The following is a 25,407-nucleotide window of genomic DNA, read 5'->3' on the forward strand; positions in this document are numbered from 1 at the left end:
GATTGCTCTACACCTCCCCCTCTCCCTCCCACCCCCTCACCCTCACTCATTCCCCTTCCCCCACCCGCCACTAAAAACACCGGAACCTGCTCCTGGCGCTTTGCTTTGGCCATAATCAGAGAAAGGCTGCGATTTAAACACTCTCGATTGTGTGCGCGTGTGCCTGCCCCCCCCCCCCCCCCCCCCCTTCCTCTCTCTCCCTCTCTCTCCCTCTCCCTCTCTCTTCCCTGTCCTTGGGTGAGCTCCCTGACAGAGCTGTCTGCTGCTGAAGGAGCTGGAGCCTGCTTGCCCTGTGGATATATCGTGTGTGTGTACATATATATAGAAACCTGCAGGACTGTGGACAGCCCAGGACAGAGGGCAGGGGGAGAGGCATGCCACCCAGCTGTGTCGTCTGAGCGCCGTCGTGGCACGACCGAGTTCTAAGGTGAGTTCGCTCGCCGGATTGTTTTTTTCCTTCCTCACGTTGCGTTTGTTTTGATGCTCTCCCTTTCCCTTTCTCCGTCCTCCTTCAGTCTCTCTTTCTCTTCCTCTCTCTTCTTCTCTCCGTCTGTCTCTCCCCTCGGAGATTGCTGAGCGCATCCTCTGGCTTTTGGTTCTTGTTATTTAGCCGCACTGGCGTTACATGAGAGGGCTCTGAGTTTGTTTTGAATTTGTTGGCCTTGTGTTTTTTTTCTTTTGTATTGGGGTGGGGGGGGGTTCCCAGCAGAATCATCTCCACCCTGATACAGAAACAGCTCAGACTGCTTTACGGCACACGCTGGCAATATTTTTTTGGTGTTACAGTACCCCCTCCCTCTGATTTTAAATAAAGCAAACCTGCACGGGGCGCCTGTGGTCTCTCTGTTGAAGTGGCACATCGTGTACCACAGGACCTCCTCTGCTCTGTTTTGGGGGATGGAATGGGCTGGAGCCGGGCGGCTCGCATCTGGGCCACGTGAGAGCGCTGCTTCGCTGTTTGTTTTGCTTTGCACTCTCTGCTGGGCGCGTTTCAGCTGTACCCACACCGACCGATACATATCCTCCGACCCTCTGTTACATCGCCTCTGTTACAGCTGCACCTAAGCTGTCCTGGGGGCCAAAAGACATGCTGTCCCCATGTAAAGCAGGACACGCATGAATCTCTCCTCAGTCACGCTCTTCTGTATACTCTTCTCTGTGTATTGTATGTGTGCCCCTGTCTACCTGGCTCTGTGCCATCGGCAGTTTATATCTGTCTATCTTTGGCTGTATCTCTCAGCCATCTCCTCAGTCTCACCCCCACTCCCAGCTCATCCACCCCCACCCACCCCCCCCTGCATTTTCTGAGGAGGACGAGCAAAAGGCTCCATCACGCCCTGTCGTTTTCACGCCCATTACCTTCTTTATGCCCCAGGGTTAGGGACCGGCCTGTCACGCGCGCTCCTGTTTGTCATATATATTGCGTCTGCACCCCAGAGACCAGCGTCCTCTGCTCCCTCCAGTTTTATGCCCCATAACTCACCCCTGGAGGGACGGGGAGCCGGTGCGTGTCCTGTATCTCATGAATGTTTAACTCGGGCCAGCCCCCGGGCCTTGTGGAGGAGCTGCACCTCATTACGGTGGAGACGGGGGGGAGGCGCAGTGCTGTTGGAATGGTTACTCATGAGCGAAGGGTCCGCCCAGCTCTGTCTGGCCACAGGCAGTTGCCTGTCTGTATAATATGTGTCTACAGTTTGCCTGCCCATTTTTTTTGCAGTGGTTTGACTGTTTTGCTGGCTATGTGTCTTCCTACAGCTCTGCCTCTAAAAACCCTCATACATTTTACTCTTTATTAATTTACGGGTTTTTCTCCGTGGAAGCACATTATTTTGGCACTTTGACCATCAGACCTAAACCCCAGTTTTGCCTTTAAGCACTGGTGCCTGTGTGCTGGGCTCCTGCATCGCCTGGCTGCACGTTCGCCTCTGCCCGCCTCTCCGCCCCTCGTCCAGCAGGCCCATATGGAGGCGGTGCCCGCAGGTGGCGGGCGGCAGATGGTACCTCTCTCCCAGGCCTTCCGCCCGCCTGCCCTTGGCGCGGGCGCTGCGTGCCCGCTGCGGGTGGCCTGTGTGGCGAAGATGCCCATCCGTGCGCTGGCCATCTAATGCCCGGCTCCCTGGGGGCTCCCTGCCTAATCCGTTTAACCACTTCAGCGTCCTGAATCAGGATGCTGTAGTAGGAGCAGGAAACAGGACAAGACATGCAGCATATGCATTAGTTTCACAGATATTCCCTTTTCTGACACATATATTCAGCTACTGCATTCATTCTGTCCTCCTTACTTCCTTATCTAGAATGTTCTAGTTCATAACAGGAGGTTCCAGCGTTGTCTGTGTTGCTATTTTCACCATGGATGTTCTGTTTTAGGCCACACCCCTTCAAAAATAGTCACAATAAACCAGCAAATCAGGACACTATCAACAATGGGAGAGACAATTGCACAGAACAAAGTTAATGACATTAACTACTGATAGGAGGTTGATATAAGATATGGCAGATAGTTATACAGCATTCATTCAAACAGGTATGGAAAAGAAAAGTATGAGAGCAGAGAGATTATTCTAGTGAGGCCATGTTAATGACAGCCCTTTGTTTCAGTGGACATTGCTATAATCTTTTTGTCAGCTGGGAGTACACATAAACCTTTAAGAAAAGGGCACACCAGAAGCTGGCACCATTAGGAGCTCAGTATTACAAGTCCAACTGGTTGAGAGTGTAAACATCTGCAATGAAGTGAAAAGATCGTACAGAAAATCTTTCTTTTTTGAAAAACACCATACCTGAAAGAGGCCTTTCATGCCGGGAGTGTGAGACTGCTCTCCACGACCCCATCCTCCGGCATGTATCGTGGAAGTGGGTCAGATGGATGACAATCAGCTGCGTGCTGAAAATCAATAAGAAAAAGATGGGTGTACGGAGACACACGCCACCATTGGCAGCTCAGGTGTTTAAAGCCGGGGGGTTTTCTTTGGCTTGTTCAGTGAAGAAAACAGACGCGCTTAGTCATTGGCAGAACATCATAAAACTGTTTGAATGCATGTGGCCGAATGTTAAATAAGCAAGAGACAGACATTGTCATTGACCTTTCGAAAGCATGTGAGTTTTAACTAACCCTTGAACACCAAAGTGAACATGAGTGTTTTAAAGTGGAAATTCTCATTTGTGATCTGGGTTACAGTATCTGCGGAGTCCTAAATCTGAGCTTTGCCAGTGCAGTGTTCACAATGTTGGTGTAAGATCACTCAGGTCCTCCCAGAGGCAGTCAGCATGGTTTCAGTGTAAGTGTGGTATTGGCAGCTTCACTACAGTATCAATGGGTTGGCCCCAGTATGGCTGTGGCATCCACTGATCGATCACAGTGATGACAGAAGGGGTGGATATCATTGCGGGGGTGGCCCCTAGTACTGGATGAATTACTTCACTTTATGTTTAAACAGAGTCAGTCTCTACAGTATAGTGATATGACCTAAACACGGTATATATTTATACCTATACGGTATCAAATGAGGGACTCTGGTGTTAGTGAGATTTCAGTGGCTCCACATTCACCATGCCTGAGGAGATCTCATCAGCCCCCTCCCTCTCTCTCTCTCCATACAGCGTCCCACTGCGCCATGTCTGCCTCACTTCCCGAGGACACAGAGAACGTGTTTGGTGAGTGCCCCTCCACCCTTCCCCTTCGAACCCCTGCCCACTCCCCTGCACACCCTGCGGGCCCCCACCCGCCCACACCCAGCCATCTGTGTTGCGTAACGTCAGAGGGGGAGAAAATGCACCCACAAGCAGGACAGGAGAACTTTATCCCCTAGCTGAGCACATTGGCTAGGTCAGGCCTGAGGAAGGAGAGCAGGGAAACACACACCTCTCTTCTCAGTGCATAATACGGGGCATGATGATGATGTGTCCTGCTCTATGTTGATTCTGTCCTACATCATCAACCGGTCAACGATTGAGTCCAAAATCAAGCCCAGAAACACTACTGCTCCGAAATTTTGCTCTGAGCATCCCTCCTAAGTAAGACGCCCCGCTCTAATAAGGAACATCACCTTTTGTGCAGACTCAGCTGTTTGCGCCGGGGGAACATCAGGTCCAATTCCCTGATGCGCCGACTTGCAGGATCGGGCTTCTGGCCCCCGCCGACGGCTTCCCATTGGCCCCCGCGCGCACAATGTGCTCGACCCGAAGAAAAACACAAACTGCTGACGCGCCGCGGTGCTTATTCGCTTGGCAGACGCTGAAGCGCTGGGCTGCCAGTCCTTTGCTGGAGCAAACGTTTCGACTGTATGTACAGAGCAGGCATAATGGGTTTACTGAATATTCTAAAATGATACTTCAGAGAAAATAGTCAGTCTGATCAGCAAACAAACCACTGTGAAAATACCTTTTGTCACTTGAGCACAGCGATGAATCTGGGTGCTGTGTGTTGCTTCCTGATTTGTCCTTCATAGAGTTTGGCTGGTGTCAGGACTGAAAACCAGCACACAGCAAGATGACAAAAATAGCTTTACACAAGCAGCACTGACACAGTCGAAATCTCGAGCTTAGCATCAGGCAAACGAGGGGACCCAAAGCAGCCAATGCACACACATTTAGATCTTTGTGATGTTATAGCATGAGTTGTTTGGTTCTGTATTCACTCAGTATTGACTTGTTTCTGACCCTGCTTATAATGTTGGGTGACCATAAAGCCAACCAGTACAACAAACCACAAGACATGAGTGAAATGCTCATTTACAAAACTAGGAATGGAGGCAGAGGGAAGAGAGATGCGTGGCTCATAACCACAGAGCTGACCTGAAGGCAGAATGCTCTGTATTTCTCCTGCATGCAGCACATCGATCAGATCAGCCTTATTACCCATGATTCCCAGGGTAACACCCCCCCCCCCCCCCCACTCACCAAAGGGCAAGATGAGGTGGAATGGAAGGAGGGTTTGAAGGCAAGGGTGGTTTCAAGGCAAAGGTTTGGGGAAAGCATCATTCACTGACCACTCCTGCTGCACTCATTAGCTGCACTGACCAGGATGAGCAAGGAGGGGGGACGGAGAGCACGGTTCGGTCAATACTTAATGGAGGCAGAGCTGAGGCTGGTTTGTGTGGGTGGGGGGGGATGAGGGGGGCACACTCTTCCACTGTAGCATTAACAGCTTATGGGAGCACTTAAAGGCTCAGCCGAAATGCTCCCCTGTCAACTGGATTGGGATGCCTGGGCAAATGCTTCCCCCCCTGATGCGGAGTAACGACCTCATTGGTCAGCACGCGCAGTTTACACAGACCCATGTGTAAATGTTGACATGCCACAAAGGAGTGAGGAGCACGATAGCAGACCTGGGGCAGGCCGTCCCGGCACGATCAATAGGATGCACAAGATCGATGCACAAAGCGCCTGGGCATTTTGCACACAACAAGCACGTCTCTCAGAGCCGCATCTTAAAGACATCAGCTGTCACAGGCCTTGCTGGGGCACAGTCTTTTTTAAAGGGCGATGTAGAATAGAAAGGACATTCAAAATGTGACCTTGGCTCGACCACCAATCAAAAAACATTGCCGCAAAATTTGAAATTCTTAACTGAAAACAGTAGTTTTGGCTCTGTTCTTCCTTTCAAATGTTCGTTCACTGCACTGTCCATGGCATGAAGGTCCCTCCAGCCAGTGGCTGAAATCTGCTCCAATATCTGCTGTACAGAGAAGGGAAAATTGATGAAGCATTGGGTAAAGGGCAACTTTGTCAGTGGTGCTCAGCTCTACTCCTGACCTTGCTCATCAGCGCCCCTGAGGGGCAGGCAGGATGACAGCACACTAACTCAGCCCCCTGAGGGTGTGCTGAAGGCTGACCTCTGTGAAGTGCTGCCGTGGGCATTGGTCCAGATTGGCAACGTGCCTGTGATGTCAGTGGGGTGGCAGTGTGCAACGGCGGTAAGGTCACAGGGCTTGTGACCGGAGCAGTTGGCAGGGGCTTGCTCTTGTGCTTCTTCAGCCATTTTCTAACCTTGGTTAACATTAATTATACCAACACTGCATAGTACATGAGAGATATATACAGGTCTCCTTGTGCAGTGCCATGTGGAGGTAAAGGCAGCTGGGCCAGCTCCCAAGCTTGGTGTTTTCTTGGCAGTTTTCTTCTCTTGTTGAAGGTTGGGAAATTAAGAGAGTGGGAAGGAAAGAAAGAGTTAAAAGGAGCCTGCTACCTGAAATGTATCTGTGTCCCGACACTGCTTCAAAACACTGCTTCTGATAAATATAAAAATACCACTAATACAGTATATGTAGTGTAGGGGGGGTAGGAGCTGGCACTAAAGGTTGCTGACCACCCATGGAGTGTGGAGTGCCTGGAGTGTGGTTGGAGTTTTTGGACTCTGGACCTTAGGGCACGGGTTTGAATCTGAGCCGTTGGCCCCTTAAGAATAGCACCTTATGTAACCCACTTCTGTAAAAAATGAATAAACGGTCCACATGGGCTGCTGAATGTGCGAGATCTGATGTGTGCTTCGTAAGCTGCCGCGGGGGGAGGACATTTGTTTTGCAGATAAATAATGTAATATTATACCTGCTTCCCTGACACTCATTCCGGCAGTGTAGCATAGTGGTAAGGAGCTGGCCTCATAATGAAAGGTTGCTGGTTTGATTCCCCGCTGAGGCACTAGTGCTATACCCTTGGGCAAGGTACTTAACCCACAACTGCCTCAGTAAATATCGAGCTGTATAAATGGATAATATGTGAAATGATAACCTATGTAAGTTGTTCTTGATAAGAGTGTCTAATAATAATGATGAATGAACAGATTTTTGCATCCCTCAGTTTCATGCAATGGGTGTGAGAGCATGGGGAGGGTGTGTCCTCTGTGGACAAGATAGTCAATCACAGGAGGGATCTAAATAGGCCATTTTATTTATCATTATTAGTCCAACAGAGACAAAACAAAACAGAGAGCCGGAAAGGAACAAGACAGACTTGCAGAAACGTATCCTGGTGCTGTTGGCTGCAGGGCTGTGGTGAGCTAGCCCACGCAGTGGCTGCATCAATGCAGGGCTCTCTCCAAAGCGAACAGCAGGCTGTGCCTTGATAACAGGCCGGAAGAAGGCAGCAAAGGAGCGCTTTGGCTGATCACCAATCTAATCTCAGCTGTGTCTCTGCCTGCAGGTGAGGCCGCAACTGTCGAATGTCTTGGGGGCCTCCCAGTCTTTGGAAGATAGTAAGAGCATCTGACAGCGGCCCAAGAGAGGGAGCAGCCCAATCAGCAGCACATAGTCCCACACCACCAAGCCAAACTCTTTTATTTTGAGTAAGAACTTAAAGAAAAAGTGAGCAAGGCAGGCAATCCAAAAGCAATTCAGTTCTCTGACCCAGAGTAATGGAGGTTGTGAGAGGGGCTGCTGAGGATGCTTGATGTCCCAGCATGCCTTGCATAGCATCACACATCTCTCCTTGTCAGCCACTAATGAGTAGGCACGTGTGTCTGCTGGTGGGAGGGGGGGGGGGGGGGGGGGGGTTGGGGGGTAACGTGTGAGGTTGATCTAAGCGGATTTACCTGTCACCTGAAAATGTCACCCACCACAGATTCTGAAAATGTCACTGCCCAACTTTCACCTGTGGTCACTGGCACCTAAATGGGGACCGGGACCTCGTGAGCGAACCTCAATTGTATCCAGCCGGAGCTTTCAGCTGGTGAAAAATGTGGCTGGCTGGAACCTTATCTCTTCCTTCCCCCGGAGATCACGGAGTAATATACCTCTCACAGCCAATGTCTTGGTAGGGGGGGGGAGGGGGAGGGGGGGGGGGGGGGGGGGGCAGGGAACGTGGCTCACTGAGTGAGCGGTATTATCCCAGCCAGCCCTTGCTGATGCTGCACATTGGCGATTGTTTTGTCTCCACCGTGTAAACATCGATGGACAAATGGCCCGCTGCAGTAGTATCGCGGAGGTGGGATATTACTGTGGACAGGACAGTTTATGAATAAGCAGGGTCATGAAATCCCACTGTCTCTGATGAGCTGTAACGGGGAAGGTGCTGACGAGCTGGCGTGGAGGCTGCTCAGAGATATGGGTTTATTGCTTCTTGCCTGGGAACAATCTGGAAAAGGGGCGAGGCAATGACTGACAAGGTGCTTGGCACATGGCCTTGTGGGCGAATAGGCGGAGACAATTTTCCCACATTTTTTTTAGCAACAGTAAAGCTTTTTGCAAGAGACAGATGTGGTGACAGTGTGGTGTCTACCGCAGCACAATATCAATAAATACAAGGCTGCTGTCAGTGATCTAGGCACAGAACCTTCTGCCCCCTCATTGGAACAGGCCTTGCCCGAAGTTCTGGAAGTAGTGAGGAATCTTATTACATCTCTACATGTTCTCAATATTAAAAAAAATCACACCAGCAGATCTGCAATGATAAAAGTGTGGGAGTCCATGCACTGAACTTTACTTTCTAATTTTCTCCTCCAGTGCTTTTGAGTTTTGCTCTTGAACAAGTTGGAATTCAGAGCTACTTCTGATTGATCTTTCCTGCAGACAAATGTATGTTATCCACGTGAGGGGTGGGTCACATTGCTGGCCCCGTGATTCCAGCACCAGAGACCACCGTTACACCTATTCATAATGTGTGCACCATGAGCAATCAAGTGGAAATCCTCAGATCCTTGTTTTTGCTCAGCCACCGAATAAGTCTAGCTGGCGATCAGAAAATGTATAATCAGATTTCTGACACCAGAGAGCAGAGTAACAATAAAGTGGGATGAAACAGAAGGAACTGTCTCTGTAACTGTCTCTTTTTTTTTTCTGGAGGGGGGGGGTACATGGTTTGTTAGGCCCAACCACAGCAGTTAACAAGTTAACAGGTGGTGGAAGCACTCCAGCATTAAAATGCAAATATGTAGCGCTGTGTCTCCATATAATACATATCCTACTGATCTACATACAAATAGGATGCACAGTGTATATCTTGTGTAGATGATGATTGATACAATTTACCAGGAAATAAACAGATGGTAGGATCTTGTTGGGTTGTAAGTCTCATATGGTGTGTAAGGCTTCATAACCTATGTACCATAACCTCAATCCATGTCCCAACAAAGCTTCCTTTGGTGGTTTTTGCTGCTGATTTTACAACATTGTACTGTTTTTTAAGATCCAAATGGCTGTTTTTCCATACAGTCATGTCACCTAAATCCCAGTGAAACTGAACCACAGACACACAGATCCTTTTCTCCGCCCTGTTGAGAGCTGTTTCGGCAGATGGGAAAGCAGGCAAGGACTGTGGTATCTTCCCCATCCAGCTGCTTGTTTTCTGACAGCAGGGGAGATGAGAGCCAGCCGCTGGGAGGACAGGAGACGGCAGCACAGAGAGGCCCAATGGCACACCACAAACAGGCCTGCTTTGTCCCCAGCGAGCCCATCGGTCCCATTATGCATTCTTTTATGTGATGGCTGGCAGCCGGACAGAATCTCGCTCATGGTGACTTCCTACCAGTCAGTTACAGCTCCAGGCATAGAAGGCCCAACCTTTCCCAGGTGTAGAATGCATGCCTCAGTCTGTCTATAGCTGCCTGCTTGGTCCCAACATGCCTTGTTTATATGAGTTCCCACGCATATGTGGGTATATATGTGTGGCTTATAGGTGACCTGTAGGTGGAGCTGTTGTGCGCCTGTACACTCCAGTGGGTGAGATGAATGCACACAGGCCTCCCTATGGTGTTTGTGTGGGCTTATGCCTGTTCCCATTTCATATGTCTACAAACAATTCCCTCTCAGTCTCTTCAATATCCTAACGCCTCAAGCCCAGGCGGGGCTCAGTCATGCAGGAAGTCCTTCAGATTGTTCGACACGAACACAGACAAATTGCATTAGGACAAAGATCACCCACTCTCGGGGGCGCAGAATAAATTGGATATGAACTGCAGTGCCAATTAGACTCCTCCTTTATTACACTGAAGAATGTTATCGCACTGTAGCTGAGGAGTACCAATGTCAGGTCTGAGTTCACTTCATTAAACGCATTCATGCGCACGCACGCACACACACACACACGCACACACACACACACATGCACACACTCCCCTGAGGGAATTAGGGGAGGGACAGAGAACAATAGAGATGTTGGTGGAGGGGTGCAGGGAGAGACAATTCTCTTTGTGTTTGGGATGTCTCCGGACCTATAGCGGGAGTCAGGGGATAACACTGGGATGCTGCTTACTCCGGTGTAAATCCCAGCTATTTGTCAGGCTGATCACCACGCCAAGGGTGAAAACCTGAGCTCCACTGTTATGCTAATCCACAGCTTCTATTAGTTGCCTGCCGGACATCTGATAATAACAGATGATCTGCTTATACAGTAGCTCAGCACAAGAATGCTGTGCAGTAATCCGCACTGCCTTGGTGGAAGCTAGACTACTGCTTCAAGGATGAGGGTAGGGAAGAGAGAGGGAAGGAGGGAGAAGCGGAAACAGAGAGACTGGTACAAGAGGCTTGGGAATCATTACATAAACATGCATCTCGGTCTCAGTTAATATTTGGTTTAATCTCAGTGAAAATCTTTAATGAAGCATTCTGCACAAAGCAGTCCTTAGAGTAGATGTGTCCCTCCAGAGTTCCAATCCCAGTCAAAATATCAAATGCTCTTCAGTGTAATGGTGAGGGATCATTAGCATATGTTCAGTCTAGAACAATGTCCAAAACCGTTTTTTATTACTATTTTACAATCCTATCCACATCCATCAAGGATCTTCCTTTACCAACACATGCACAATAGAAAGGTAATGCCTCTACCTGTTGTGAATGTGCGAGGGCTTCACTGTGTGGAGACTGAATGCATATGCATGTGTGACCATGCTTATTAGTTTGGGGGTTATTAGTAGTTCTATATATCTGAATAGCATATTATGACAAATAATTCATGAAATTATATTAAAATCACCAGTTACTTGAAACGGATAATGCCCATTTTTCCATGGAAGCACATTTTATATTCCATTTTTGAAACCAATGATTTAAAGGAATTTGAAAAAACCTGGAAAAGTCTCATTTTAATATGTCATTCTATGCCTTTATAAAGTCCCAATACACCTTCTTTTGTGTCTTGAATCAAACTCGCCATTCTGTGAATGGAACCACAACCTTAGTGGCCATGTCACCTAGAGACAAAACAACCTCTTGTCAAATGATGATTTTTCAGTGGAGTTCCCTTTAACACATCGGGGTTCTGCCACAACAGAACAGGCGAGCCAGTTGATGGACAATAGCTGCTTATCTGTCTTTGTAACAGTAAGGTTTATGAATAATCTGCATTTCTCCTGCACTGTTGTTTTATATTCACAGCCTCAAATGCTCAGTGATGCACTGTGTGCTCAGCTCGGCCTGTTTGTCATTCAAGGCATCCGCCACTTAACAGATAAGCAAATATCAATGAAGTCCTTTCAGACTGTGCACAATTTGCACTTGAAGCATCCTTTTCGGGTTCCATTATAGCAGGACGAGGGAGATGAAAGGAACGTAGTTCGGACCAGGTAATGCAACACTCTTGAGGGAGACAGAAATAGAGGGCAATAGAGTTTTTGATTATCTGCAGGCAGTATTGTTTTGCAAAGTGCTGCCTCTGAACATGTTTAGCGAACATCCTCCTTGGTTTACCATTTCAAATATGTCACTCCAGTTTGGAGTCTGTGGGGGTGGTTAGAGAAACAGAGAACCTTTTCCACAGAAAACCGTAGCCTAACAGCAAACCAATTCCCAGCTTTTGCTTAGTTTCATGTTTGAGTCACACAAAGCTATGATCTCCAATTCCAGAGACTGGAGTCATTGGCAAAGGGTTGTTACAGATAGTAACACGTGTTAGCACAACCTAGGTTGTCTCAGTCCAACCGAGTCTGCTCAGAAAGTTGGAACTATTATGCAAAGTCCAGGCTACTATACACACTACTGGCTCATGCTCTGACTCATTTAACCATCAAACATAGTGCAGCTTGGCGTTTTAGCCTTGAGCACTACAGCCAACCACATGTTGTTATAGTTAGGAACTGGGTTCATACTAAACACATCACAGCTCAGAGCTAACATACAGGACTATCAAGCACACTGGATTCCAAGAATAATATTGAGAGCTGCTGAAGTGATTGCAGTCTGGTACTAAGATACCTAGCAACTCAATCCAGCCCTAACACTAAGCTACTAAAGAGACATTAGTCTGCAGAGTGTATTAAAACCTCTGTTGATTTGAAGATAGAGAAACGTGCTGAGAACATTGTCTGCTTAGACAATGAAAGACATGCTCATGGGTGACTGGCCAAAGCGGTGAAAAACAGCTCCTCCGTAGCCTTTGAACAGGAGCAGTGATTTTCCTCTTTTCACAGCCTGTTCAATGCAAACCAACTCTCACAGACTGAGACAGACTTCATCCTCTGATTGCGGGAGCCACACCAAAGCATGGTTGCTCACATACCTCCCTTATCTACCAGTAGGACAGCTCATCTGTTTTGTTTTCCCAAACCGGAAAATCGGACACCTTCGCTGAAGGGATATGGAAATGTCCCTCTCCCTCTCAGAGGGAGCTGTGACCGGGTGCTGAGATGACATATGCATTTGCTGAAATGGGTGTGCCACTGCACTCCCTGTTACAGTCCACCTGAGTATGGCTCCCACAATCCTCTCTGCCTTCAGTTTGTCTGTGAAGGGGGTCAGGAACATACTGAGATGAGATCTATTCACTGCATGCCAGAGACGTCAAGTTCAAATTCAAACTTGCATTTGAGGAAAAAGACCGTTGGCTTGTTCATCACAAAAGGGAACGGTGGAAGCAGCCCAATTATGGATTTTGTGAGGATTCATTTGCCTTCTGACATAAAGTAGTAAGCTCCCTTCTAAACCACTGATCACACCATGACACCATGTAGTAGAAACCATTATATTACATACAGTATGCAGTTCTTGCTTTCTTTTATTTTGTTTGTGTAAGAGTTCTGGTCTTTCAGAGAGGCAGGCTTGTTGGTGAAACAGCCTTTCATATCATGTTTATATTCATTGCCATCTCCTTTATAAGTATCCTATCATATTTCCCCCAGTGTGGATGGCTGAACAGAATGATTGCAGGCCTCACCTTAACTTTACGCTTTGATGTGTGGACAGACCTGAACGAGGCCATTCCGGAGACCGAGCTGCTGGACAACAGCATTCAGAAGGGGCGGGCCCAGCTGTCCGTCAAGACCCGCCGACACCGCCCCTCGCGCTCGCGGCTGCGCGACAGCATCAGCTCCACGGAGGGAGACGAGAGCCTCGAGAGGAAGGTGCGGGAAAGACAATCGTCCGGCGCGTAACATTCTCACAATGTTCCCACAACTGCTGCTGCAGCTCTATTGCCCTATCTGTGGAAAATCCACACAATTCATTCATCAGATGTATTCTTGGGAAGAAAATGTGGACATAGAGAACGCTGTCATTTTTAGAAGGCAGTCCTACTTGGGAGCTGACAGAATGGGGAAAAAAGGAAAAAGGATGCCAATAAGCAAGTTCCCATAGCAGCATGGATAACATTTAGTTCGACATTATATAAATTATATAAATAATATAAAAGAAAAAAAAGTGTTCCAATACTGACATTTCAGTAACACTTAAATAAGATAGAGCACAAATAACAACATTACACTCCATTAAACATATATTCTTGATGGTTAGCTCAACATTAATAAATATTAGTAAATGTTGGAAAAGCATTAAAATTTTGTTGAAATAATGCCCCTAATAAGGATAATGCCATTAATAAGGATATATTACAGTAAAGCTGGACCAGGCATTAGTGACATTTGTCAAAAACACTCATCTGTGTGGTTGCTCTCTTCATTGCAATACTCTCAAACTCTCCCACTGCATACCTGACCTGTGTTATATGGATACCACCTGGTTTATATCACTGCATACCTGACCAGTGTTGCATGGATACCAACAGGTTAATACACAAAGCACTCAGTGCTGGCTCCAATTAGAAATATATTTCATGCCTTTATCTGCCAATTGAATTTTGCAGTTGGATTCACCCATTTCAAATCCATTTAGCAAAAAATTGGGCCGATAAGGCAGTGAGAGGCTTTGCATATAAATTCACTAAACCTCTAACCAGATACTTTTTGGACTGACCACTCTCCTGTGTGTGTGTGTGTGTGTGTGTGTGTGTGTGTGTGTGTGTGTGTGTGTGTGTGTGTGTGTGTGTGTGTGTGTGTGTGTGTGTGTGTGTGTGTGTGCGTGTGTGTGTGTGTGTGTGTATATGTGTGTGTGTGTGTGTGTGTGTGTGTGTGTGTGTATGTGTGTGTGTGTGTGTGTCTGTGTGTGTGTGTGTGTCTGTGTGTATGTGTGTGTGTGTGTGTGTGTGTGTATATATGTGTGTGTGTGTGTGTGTGTGTGTATATGTGTGTGTGTGTGTGTGTGTGTGTGTGTCTGTGTGTATGTGTGTGTGTGTGTGTGTGTGCTGCAGTCATTAGACAGCCCCATGCACAGCATGCGCTCCCCACTGCACTCTGCGCTGCGCGGCTCCTCGCCCTCCCCGGACTCCCTGCTGTCCTCGTCGCCCGCCCCGCGGAGCCCGGCCTTCACCTTCGACACCTCCCTGGTGCGCCGCACCCTGGAGGAGGGCGAGGCGGCCCCGTCCCCGCCCCGGGGCCGCTACCGGCAGCTCACCAACACCTCGTCTCAGGAGGCCCTGGGCTACTCGCCCACCAGCTCGCCCTCCAAGTCCTGCCAGAGCTCCGACAGTTCGCCCATATATCTCCGCAGGGCACGTCGCCCCGAGAGCGAAGGTAAGAGACCCGTCCTGCAGGGGAACATTCCCCTCAGCGTCAGTTTAAAAGGAATCTGCGCTTCTCTAAAGTCAGTACCTCTAGATGTATATGTGGACTGAAATTGAAAAATAAAATTAATTCGTTTTAAGAAAAGCATTTAGTTGTTCACATCAACCACAAGCAAAACAATGACCCTTTACTTGACAATGACCTTACTCACTTTACCCTTATATATCAATGACTGCAATTTCCAACCAGGCGCTTTTGTTTTTTACAGAAGTACCACACAATCAGTGCCTTTAAAGCTGTTGTCTAACAAATTATGATTAGTTAATATTCTATGTCAATTGGTGAGTTAGGCTTCTAACCCATTGTACATCGTGACTGTTTCAGAACCATTGCTCAAGAATTGTTTAGCAGGTGTACACTACACAGTGACAGCAGTTACAGTATATGACAGGGGGGTGTGGATGGTCAATGGACTGTACAACTGAGCTGGTGTGGTGTGGGGTGGGCAGTCTTGGTTACAGATGACAGCCAGGACACGAGCCCAGCAGAGCCAGGGAGCCCCACAGTTATCATGGACAAGAAGACTAAGAGGAGATTCCTGGACCTGGGGTGAGCTGTGGATGCCTGGCTGCCTCATGTGTACCTGTGTACCTTCAACAAAGGCCTGTGTTGTGGCACATATCCTGTACTATGGATTCCGTTTAAAAGGATCAGTGATTAAAGAATCAGATACCAATTGTCCAGAAAACTTTGGAACAAGCCAAAGAAATGCTGGAGGAATTGTCTTTTTACTACCGATTCACTGTATTTTTTGGTTGAACTGCTTCATTTTCCTCAGAGTGGAGATCTAAGTTGTTGATCAGAACATCGGCAGAATAGTTTTGAAAAGCCATATGTTTTGAGTTGTGACTTGATTTCTCCAGGAACTAATTGCACTGACTGATCTGCCTCTCTGGCAGGGTTACTCTTCGACGCTCCTACGGGAAAGTCCGGAAGGAGAAGTCCCACAGATTCAGCATGGGAAGCCGGTGAGTGCCTGTCACACAGGGGTGTAGCACTGGCACACCACGCATTAAAGCCACACCTCCCCTTCATTATTACTGTCACAGAGTCCAGTTTTATACTTGCCAGAGCATAGACACCGAGTGAAACAGCAGCCGTCACACCATAACCATAACACAGATGAGACGCTAAAATGAGATTCTGACTCACTGTCATCATTAAAGGTCCCTTGCCAATTATCCAAAGAGCAAGGCTATTAACCCAGGTGTCCTATTGAAATTTCCAAACTGGCTATCTCCATCTGGCCACATAACAATCATAAAAATGCCCCCCTTTTGTTTGATTGGATATGCAATCCCTTGTATTCCTTAGCCACCTTGTTTCCCCAGGACATCCCTGTAAATCAGAAATTAGCTCTCAGTTGACCTTCCTGGGTAAATGAAGGTTAAATGAAAATAATGAAAAAATGAAGTCAGCACAGTGTGTCATTACCAGTGAGGGTGGGTACCTGTGCATGCCTTGCCTGTGGTGCAGATCAAAGAGAGAGAGAGAGTGTGTGTGTGTGTGTGTGTGTGTGTGTGTGTGTGTGTGTGTGTGTGTGTTTGGATCTGCATCTTAGGTGTGATGCTTCTTTGTGTCTGCATTCGCATGTACTGTATGGTACAGAGCTCTTTTGTTCCTTTGTGTGCCTGTGTATTTATGCCCTCCTCCACCCCCCCAGGGAGCCATCGGAGAGCCCATCCCGGTCATCTGGGTCGCCGTTTGTGCCTTTTTCCTGGTTCACCGACAGCGCCAGGGGCTCGGCCTCCTCCAACAGCACCCCCTCCTGCTCCCCCAAGATGGGCTCGCACAGCTGCAGCCCCCGCAAGTCCAACTCCCAGGTATGCCTGCCTGTGCTCACCCCGCCCGTCACACTCACAGGCCAGCTCTTTGTGTGCACTCATCTCATTGGTCAAGTCTCTGAGAGGGCTGGGACCAATGAGGCTTTCCAGTAGATTAATGTGTTCTGAACTGTTCAGTACATCCCCACTAAGAAATCTCATTCTCATCCCATTCTCATTTATCTAGTAACTGATTGCGCTTTCAGAGAGTCCTATGTCAGAAAGAACAAGACAAAACGCAAGCCCGTTTGCTTCTGACGATACCCTCAGAAAGCAAGCTCTCTTTTTTTGCCTCAGTGTCACAGGAATGTGCTACTGTAGCGTGTCACCTAGGTCTCTCCTGTAAGCCGAGGTATTACAGAAGCTCCAGACCTCAGAGAGGGATGCGGAATATAATCTTTTCAGAGCTGTGGTTTTGAAGCCCGCCGTAGCTCTCAGACACAGCCTCTCTTTTAAATTGATTTGAAAGGTTCAGGCTGTAATTCAGCCGCTGCAGACAGCCTGCAGGGAGGGAAGACCAATTACAAAATGTGGCGAGTTTGCTCTCTGTCAGGTCCTATTGGGCACATATCGACAGAGTCACTGCGCTCACACAACAGACAGCAACAGGCAGCCTCTGTGTCACACAGCGGGCTCTTTGTTAAAAAAAAAAAAAAAAAAAAAGAATGTTTGGAAATGTAAAAGAGCCAATAAACCCAAACCCGCAATTCAAATGACTGTCAGGATGTTAAAAAAAATCTTATATCACTTTTGTTTTCCTGGTCCCGTTTATTGATTGCCATTTTTGTTTCAGCCAAATTTCTTCTGGCATTTCATTTAATCTTATTCCATTTGTCAACTGGGTGCAGAGTGGACAATTGAATAAGGAAATGGACTTGTGGGCAAAGATTTGCAGATTTGAATTCTGGGAAGGTGGAGGACTGTGCTGTTTAACTGTGTAATATTTTTAATTGCTTCAGTAAATGTCCAGCTGTGTGAACAGTCAATATGTAAAACAGAATGTATGCAAATACCCCTGGATTAGGGTGTTGGCGCAGCAAATGAATAATTTATTGTGAAAATGAATATGAGGCAAAACCTTAATAGCTGAGGCGTCACAAAATGAAAGACAAAATAAGGCACGGAGATTTGAGTGCCTGCTTGTTCAGTGCTCAGACATCAATAGAAATGTCCTCACAGTTCTGTAGCAGCTAGCAAACTGCACGGCTGAGTGCCAGGGCCTTTCTGCAGCTGATGGATTTGTCTGGTACAAGGACTCACTCATAGGGAGCTTGGCAGAGCCAGCCTAATCACAAAAGGCACTTGAAAAGGACACCAATCAGTCAGGACAAGTGTAACTGCATCTTGGTCCACAGGAAAAAAAATGCCAAAAATCCCAAAAATTAACTGGGTTGACCACCCGTCAGGTCTGAGGGAGATCTTTACATTCTTTGCATTTTGTTCATGCTTATCATTTTCATATCCTTAGGCTTGCGCTCATTTGCTAATCACAAATGCACCACTCATATTGATTCTGACATTTCAGACGATAGCATTCACCAGCAGCTTGCCCTAACTGCCTTTACGATGTGACCTGTGCTATGATGAGCTTTACTCACATCACCTGCGCATAACTGCCATCAAGTTCAGAGCATGTTTATTTTATTCATTTTTAATGAATCAGAGGATAGCTTCTTCAGGGTCTGCCAACACTCTTTCTGAAACCTGCCATGAATGAGTTATACAGGTTGCTTGTGATAAGGGTTTGAACCATAAGGTGAGGTATTATATTACTAATCCACTGTGTCTCTTTCAGAAGAGGCTTATTGTCACCACTGCCAGCCCTTAAGTTCAGACTACCTAAAGATGATTAATGTGAAGGCTGCTTTTACCCCACAGTCATATGTCAAATGTAAGTTCCTTCACCTTTTCGGGGTAAACAGGGTAAGCTTTTAACAGTTCCATTTAGTTTCCTTAGGAGTCCATGAAGTACAGTATTAAATCTGGAAAATGCTAAATAGGCTGCTTGTCAGAAATGTAGAGGGCAGAGGATTGTGTTGGCACCCTCATTAGGCTGGAGCCACTAATGAGCCAGAGAGTCACAGACAGCTGGGCATGACCTGCCAGCCACAGACCTGCTTCAGTGTAACTGTCCTTTGTACCCCTGACCTGTTTCTGTTACCATGGTAACTCCACAACTATGCCCAAGTGCACCATGCACATTTACATCATCATGCCATGTGACTATGTTTGCGGCATTCACAAAGCAGTTTGGGTCATTTGGGTTTGTAGACGTATAATAAATATGCCCTGGGTTATGCCTGTGGTACAGTGCCATTTATTACCTAATTAAAAAGTGCATTCTCTCCAAAACTGACTATCCAGACCTTTTTACGGCACTTTTATTCCACAGATGAACTTTCAGCTCATTGGTATGGCACACCCCCAGCAGTTAGGCCCTACCTCATATCAAAATTTTATTGGTTTTGTCTGACAGCACAGTGTGACAGAGAATGACAAACATCCAAAAAGCGCTGGGCCCAGGCTCAGATTTTGACAGGTTGTTCCCTTGACAGAGTAGTCTCAGAAATCAGGGGAGACTAGGATAGAAGGGGCCTGCTTTCATCCTGGGGAAAAGACAGACAGGGCGGGTCCTTTTCTCCCGGGCCATGCTTCCGCTCCGCGGTGCTCAGAGCAGGATTGCTTGCACAGCATCTCACAGTGCACGGCTTTGTTCTCAAAGCTCACACCATCCACAAGGAAAAGGCTCCAGATCAAGGGGCGACAGCCGGCTTTACGGAGAGCCAGGCCCTTAACGCAAAAACCGTCAAGCCACAGGCTCCCGCTCCCCATCGGCGCTGCAATTACATTCTCCACTGGAAACAAAAGCCATTCGATTTTCCCCTGGCTGCTCGCTTTGCGATAATGGCTTTCTAATAAGCTTTTGAGTTTGCTGCCGGTTCTGCTTCACTCTCACACCGGCTCAGCCATTCGGCGGCTGTCATGGCTCTGCGTAAGGAGTGCTGCTGAGGGAGGAAGCAGTGTGGAGAGACCTTCCCTCGGTTTATAGCAAGGTGGGGTAGTGGTAAGGCACAGGGCATACAGCCTAAGGGCGGCCAGTTCAGTTCCCAGGTAGGGCGCTGCCGTTGTACCATTAAGCAGGGTACTTCACTGATTCAGTTAATACCCAGCTGTATGAACAGATACTATGCAAGTCGAGTTTCTGCTAAGCAAATAATGCAGTGGCAAAGCAGGAGGCTGATTAGCCTCTTTGCCCTGACTTCTTGTGTTGCGTTTCTTTCCAAAGAGCGCTGGCACGCTCCTCCCTTTGTGCCGCTCTCCTCTGTTTCTCTCCTCTGGTCGCGGCGCTTCTTGTTTACCTCCGAACGGCCGGCTCCGCCGCGCGGGTCTGTCAGTTGAAACGGAGCTTTCCTGGTGCCGCAGATGGAGTGACTCATTCGAAGGAGCGCCGTGCCAAAAATAAGAGCCTGCTGACGCTTCAGCGGTCTCCCAGCATTGCCGTCACGTCCCTGCAGCTCGACTGGTGCTTACGAGGCTGCGGGAACATTGCGAATATGTTGCGATATTTCGGGAGCTGTCACAAGGGACTGCCGCAGAAGTCATTTGCCCACAAGCTGGCATGTTTAATGAATGTAACATGCTGTTTTTTCCTGATGCTGGTTGAAGCCTTGGGGGGTGGGGGGTTGGGGGGATGTCCTGAGAGACCTGTTTCCAGACTGAAATCAAAATCTCCTGGTCAGTGGAATACGAAGGAGTGATTATGTGTACATGGAGCAATAACCAGAAGACAGTACTGCTCTGTCGGGCCTAAACTAGCCCTTCTTGGTTTAGAGACTTACTCCAAGGGTTACATTCAATAAATGCTACATATATCACCATGGACACTATTTATCATTATTTAAAGATTTGTTCAGTTTTTTACAGATTTATATGACTACAATTGAGGATACAGGAGATAGGAGATGTAACTCTGATGGGAACCAACAACCCTTAAGTGTATAGTCTATAGCATTCTATCTACTGTCTGCACCCAATGCTGGCCAACTGCTCAGGTCAGATGTTATATGTAACTGAGATGGCAAGTAAAACTGAGACCAGGATTTTCCTGTGTTACTCTCTCTTTCTCTGGCTCTTCCTTTCTCTCCCTCTGTCTCTCCACCTTTCTCTTTGCCTTTATACTCACTCTCTCTATCTCTCTGTCCCCTGCTCTTTCTATTGCTGTTTATCTCTTTCTCTTTCTCTGTCTTCTCATTGTATAGGAGTCCACCCTCAGTGAAGAATTCTCCCCTCGCAGTCCGCGCGCATCCAGCGGGTCGGCGGCGGAATCCCGGTCCTCGCACCCATACCAGACCCTGTCCCAGTCTTCAGATGAGGTGAAGGACCACAGTTAATTGCCATCCGTCCCCGGGAAGCAGCTGCTTTGTTTGACCGTATGGTCAAGTAGACCGTGACAACCAGCTCAGACGTGAAGGTGATCCTGTTGCAATGTATTTTCCCGGACTCAAGAGAGGCACACTGCATTCAGAAACAGTATCAAAAGCTGAACTTCATGCCAGGGAGAATTACAGCTGCGACTGGCAGAAAGTCTCATTATTGCAAGTGGCTTCTAAGACTCTTATCTCTCCACTTCCACATGAACAAAGTGCTCAGCCCCCCCACTCACCCAACCCACTCTAAAAAGTTATGTCCTCAAGACTGAAAACACCCTTTGCACACAGTCTGAGAGGCTTAAGGGGGTCTTTCAGCCCAGTGAATAGCCTTTCACAGCTTGCTAAAGCTAGGCTTGTCAGACATGGCTGCACAACAATTGGGAAATCAATTATTTCCGCTAAACTAACTCCCTCCTGGCATCATCTGCCTTGCCGGCTGTCCCAGAGGCTGGTTGTGGTTTAAGAGGCTAATGGGTCAGAGGTTCTGCAGAGTTTCAGCTCCTACATACTGGGAGTATCCCACACACACGTGCACCCCCCCCCCCCACCCTCCACCAGCACACACACACACATGCACAGACACACACACACACACACCACACACAGCCACACACACCACACACAGACACACACATCTGCTCATTTCAACTAAAGGAGCAGCTTCATTTATCAGCAGGCTCCCTTCTCTGTCACCTCGGTTAAATTTAGCATCACTTCATACAGTGATTCAGGGCCCCTGCAGACTGCCGCAAAGGAGGATTGGAAGCTTTTACGGCCTGAAGCCCTGAGATAGAGAGAGAGGTCTGATATAGCCCAGGCCCAGACTGAGGTTTGGGTGTGTGGATTTCAGGGTTTATATATCGAATAGACAGGAGGTCAATCACTTTGTAACAGGACAGTATAAGCAGTTGTAATTCAGCAGAATGTCAACCTAGCACAATTCAGATTATAGTGTGGCACAGCTATGCAGACCTTGAGATGCTTATACAAAGGGACTCAGGAGTGTTCCTATGAACAGTGACCCAGCCTCATGCCATCACGACATGTTGAATTTTCAAAACAGTATCACTAAGTTTGTCATGAATGGTTAATGGATGGGCCACACAGCCCACAGCACACGTGACTGCCCTCTCTGTGTCTCCTCCCTGCACCCCCACCCCCAACAGCCTCTGGACGAGCCGCTGTGCCTGGTGGCATCCTGGAGCACCCAGCAGGTGTGCCAGTGGCTGAAGGGGCTGAACATGGAGCAGTATATCCCAGAATTCACTGCCAAAGACATTGACGGAGAGCAGCTGCTGCAGATGGACGGCAGCAAGCTGAAGGTCAGCCTGGGGAGAGAAGAGTGGGAGAGACTGCTGTTTGTGAAGCAGCGGATGCTTCTCGCATTAAAAAGGTTTTTGAACAGGGAGATCTAGAGCATCTTACAAGGCCACCTGTGTTAAAAAGTACAGCATTTAAACAATGGCAGGTATTTAAACAATGGCAGGCATTTCACATTACAGCCTACATCACTGCCCTACACTTAAGCACCTTTCAAACTGATCCTCTTCACCTGCTCACATCTGCTTTTATATTGTGGACTATGAATCTGAATCATGTGCATAATGATACATTATTGCTGTCTGTTCTCAATGACAGTAACAATTACTATTTCTTTTAAGGGGGATATGATGATTTGCTACCAGTTTTGCATTACACATGAGTTTTGAATAACATGTAACTAGCCACTAAGAAAGACATGCATACTCGAAAAAGAAGGAAAACCATCAGTCTACAGGAATGTCAAACATGTTTTTATGAAGGTCATACTATTGAATCAACAGCTCATCACGAGGGTCATGAAATGCTTTCAGAGCTCACTTGCAGCAAACATTAACGCCAGCAAATACATATTGTACCATGTAGAAAGGATTGAGACATGTGATTGCTGACTGCCACCTGCTGGTTAATATGTGGAGCTACAAAAAACTGAAAAACAGTAATATTGATTATTCATCAGGCTTAGATATTTTTGTTTATTATTGATTTTCTATATAGACTTGAATGTTGGGAATACGGTTTCCACATCAACCACCATGTGTAACTCATCTGTCATTTTATGCTGCGATTCCCACGCATCAGTTTAGGTCCAGAGTCAAGTTTTTATTGACTTGAGGATGGTGAGAGGGCCATATGGAGAATTTGGCCACAGATGAGCCATGGTTAGGGGTGGAGTTTGGGTCAGAGTTACAGTTAGAGGTAGGGCTAATTACATCTTGTGTTCCCCATTAATTGCTTCGAAACGGTAAATAAAATCATAGGGGTGACGCAGCGGTTCCAAACAAAGGGCATTAATAGTTCATCTAAATACCCTGAGGTTTTAAAACACAGACTGGGTTTTTTTGCACTCACAGAACTTGCTGTGGGTTCTCTCTGTGTCGCGACAGGGTCTGGGCGTGAGCAGCTCCTCGGACCGCAGCGCGCTGAAGCGAAGGCTGAAGGACATGCACGCAGCTGCCGAGAAGGAGCGCAAGGCTCTGGACAAGTTAGAGAAACAGAAGGAGAAACAGCGCAAGAAGGATCAGGAGCAGCGCAAGAGCTAGGAAGCGCCACCAGAGGGCGCTGCTCTGCCTCTACTGCTCTCTCTCCCACGCTCTCACACACATGCGTTCACACACACAAACGCTCACACACAGGGACAAATGCACACACTCACGCATAAAAACACAGGGGATACACTGGAGTTCAGAGGGAAACACTGAATCATTACTGCACAGAGATAACACCTTCAGCTCTCTCCCTGGGCGTATCTGACTGGAAACATACATGACCACTATCAATGACTGTCCTCATCGATATAAATGACAGGACTCATCTATCTGATTCATTATGTTTCCAAAGCACAACACAGTGAAAACCCAGCCAGATCAGGACATTGCAACATTTTGTTTATAGTAGTGCTGGTTTCAAACATAAGTAAATATCAACTTTCTTCAACAGGAAAACATGAAGAAAATCCTGATCTACTGAAATGTGCTGTCACTTGTCTTAGCAAAGAATGGCCTGTTATCTTCTGAATGAAATGATATCACACTTGGCCTGAATGGTCACACAGGTCAACTAGTGTGCAGGAGCCAGGGCTTGGACAGGTGTAGGATTTTTAAAAATGCCTCGCCTCGAACTTGTGCCACAGGTCTGGAGGAAGACTAATACAAGACTGCTGGATGATCAAGGTTGACTGACACTCCGAGTGCTTATCCAAGCTAACCCAAACCTAATGCTACGTCTGACCGTTGTGAAAATTCTGAAACTGATCCAGGATCAGAGCTGGACCCTTTATCATGGCCTGTCCACACACCTCTACACAGAAAGAGCCTTGTTTTCTCCCACCTACAAAGGTTTACAGGCCTGCCAGAGGTCCCAAAGCTCTTGTTGTGACTCTAGTTGCATAGCTGTGTCTGTTTTGTCATCACTGCTAGGCTCGGATGGAGAATGCAATAAAACGCTCCAATGCAAGGGCAAGCACGGCGCATGCGGGTGCTCTCAGACTCCTGTCTCAAAAACCATCAGAGCCTTTATTCCTCAGCTGCTACGAGATCGCAGTGAAGGACAGCGCAGGGCTGTCCTATTGCTTTGTGCTGGTTTTCTCCTTTAATGACGCTGCCGCTAAACCATGACGCCTTCATGCTTATCCAGATGACGACAAGGAAGCAACCTGGTCTGAGAGGGTGATGTGTTTTTAAAAAAAAAAAAAAAAAAAACCTCAAGAGCCACAGTCCAGCATTTCACTCTGGTTTCTCTTCATCTTTACCCTCACCTATGATTAGGAAATGGACGGTAATCTGTCTGAATGCAGGAGAGCTTGAAGGAAATACACACTGGAAAACAAGGCCACTGAGGACCTGGATTGAACAGTTGCTCCACGGTGTCTTTAACAGACGTCTCTGTTTCCTCTGTAAAGGGAGGTTTGAGTATCAGCCCTGATGATCCTCAGCCATGCAGCTTTCAATGCTTTCCGCAAGTCACAACCCTGCTCAAAACTGGGACGAGGGCGGGCCAACAGTTTGCAGAACCGTATCCTATCAAACTGTATCCTGTGAAGCATACGTCATGGCTGAACTGTCACAGAGCAATTTGGGAAGCGAACAGGACGAACGCGCTCCGATGTCACAACTGTATGACGCTGTGACCGTCCAGGCCAGGGGATTGGACGACCAGATCTGGTGCTTTCTGAGTGAAGGCTTCCATTCCCCAGCTCCCAGTCCCCAGCTCATGTCTGCTTTTGCGATCTACAGGCTCCTGTGTGAACCAAGACCAGTCGCTGTGTAATTTAAGCTTGTGTCTTCCTCTGTTT

The 25,407-nt window shown here is 47.5% G+C and overlaps 1 protein-coding gene across 1 annotated transcript; it reads left to right on the top strand.

Annotated features, from left to right (window-relative positions):
* Positions 1-238: 238 nt before the first annotated feature.
* On the top strand, positions 239-23,728 carry LOC118793983 (sterile alpha motif domain-containing protein 14-like). The gene is made up of 10 exons (XM_036552113.1): positions 239-427; positions 3,601-3,654; positions 13,110-13,267; positions 14,449-14,770; positions 15,271-15,370; positions 15,721-15,789; positions 16,485-16,644; positions 20,904-21,017; positions 22,241-22,396; positions 23,501-23,728. Exons 2-10 carry the CDS (start codon positions 3,615-3,617, stop codon positions 23,654-23,656), a joined length of 1,275 nt encoding a protein of 424 aa, XP_036408006.1. The 5' UTR covers positions 239-427; positions 3,601-3,614; the 3' UTR covers positions 23,657-23,728.
* The last annotated feature ends 1,679 nt before the right edge of the window (positions 23,729-25,407 follow it).

This window comes from Megalops cyprinoides, chromosome 19 (assembly GCF_013368585.1).
Source record: "Megalops cyprinoides isolate fMegCyp1 chromosome 19, fMegCyp1.pri, whole genome shotgun sequence".
Taxonomy (NCBI): domain Eukaryota; kingdom Metazoa; phylum Chordata; class Actinopteri; order Elopiformes; family Megalopidae; genus Megalops; species Megalops cyprinoides.

What these genes read in the sequence shown, in the direction of transcription:
- LOC118793983 (XM_036552113.1), top strand. Translation starts at nt 3,615, where the DNA reads ATGTCTGCCTCACTTCCCGAGGACACAGAGAACGTGTTTG. An exon ending in GGACACAGAGAACGTGTTTG is followed by an intron (nt 3,655 to 13,109) that starts GTGAGTGCCCCT and finishes ATGTGTGGACAG; the next exon opens with ACCTGAACGAGGCCATTCCG. An exon ending in AGGAGATTCCTGGACCTGGG is followed by an intron (nt 15,371 to 15,720) that starts GTGAGCTGTGGA and finishes CCTCTCTGGCAG; the next exon opens with GGTTACTCTTCGACGCTCCT.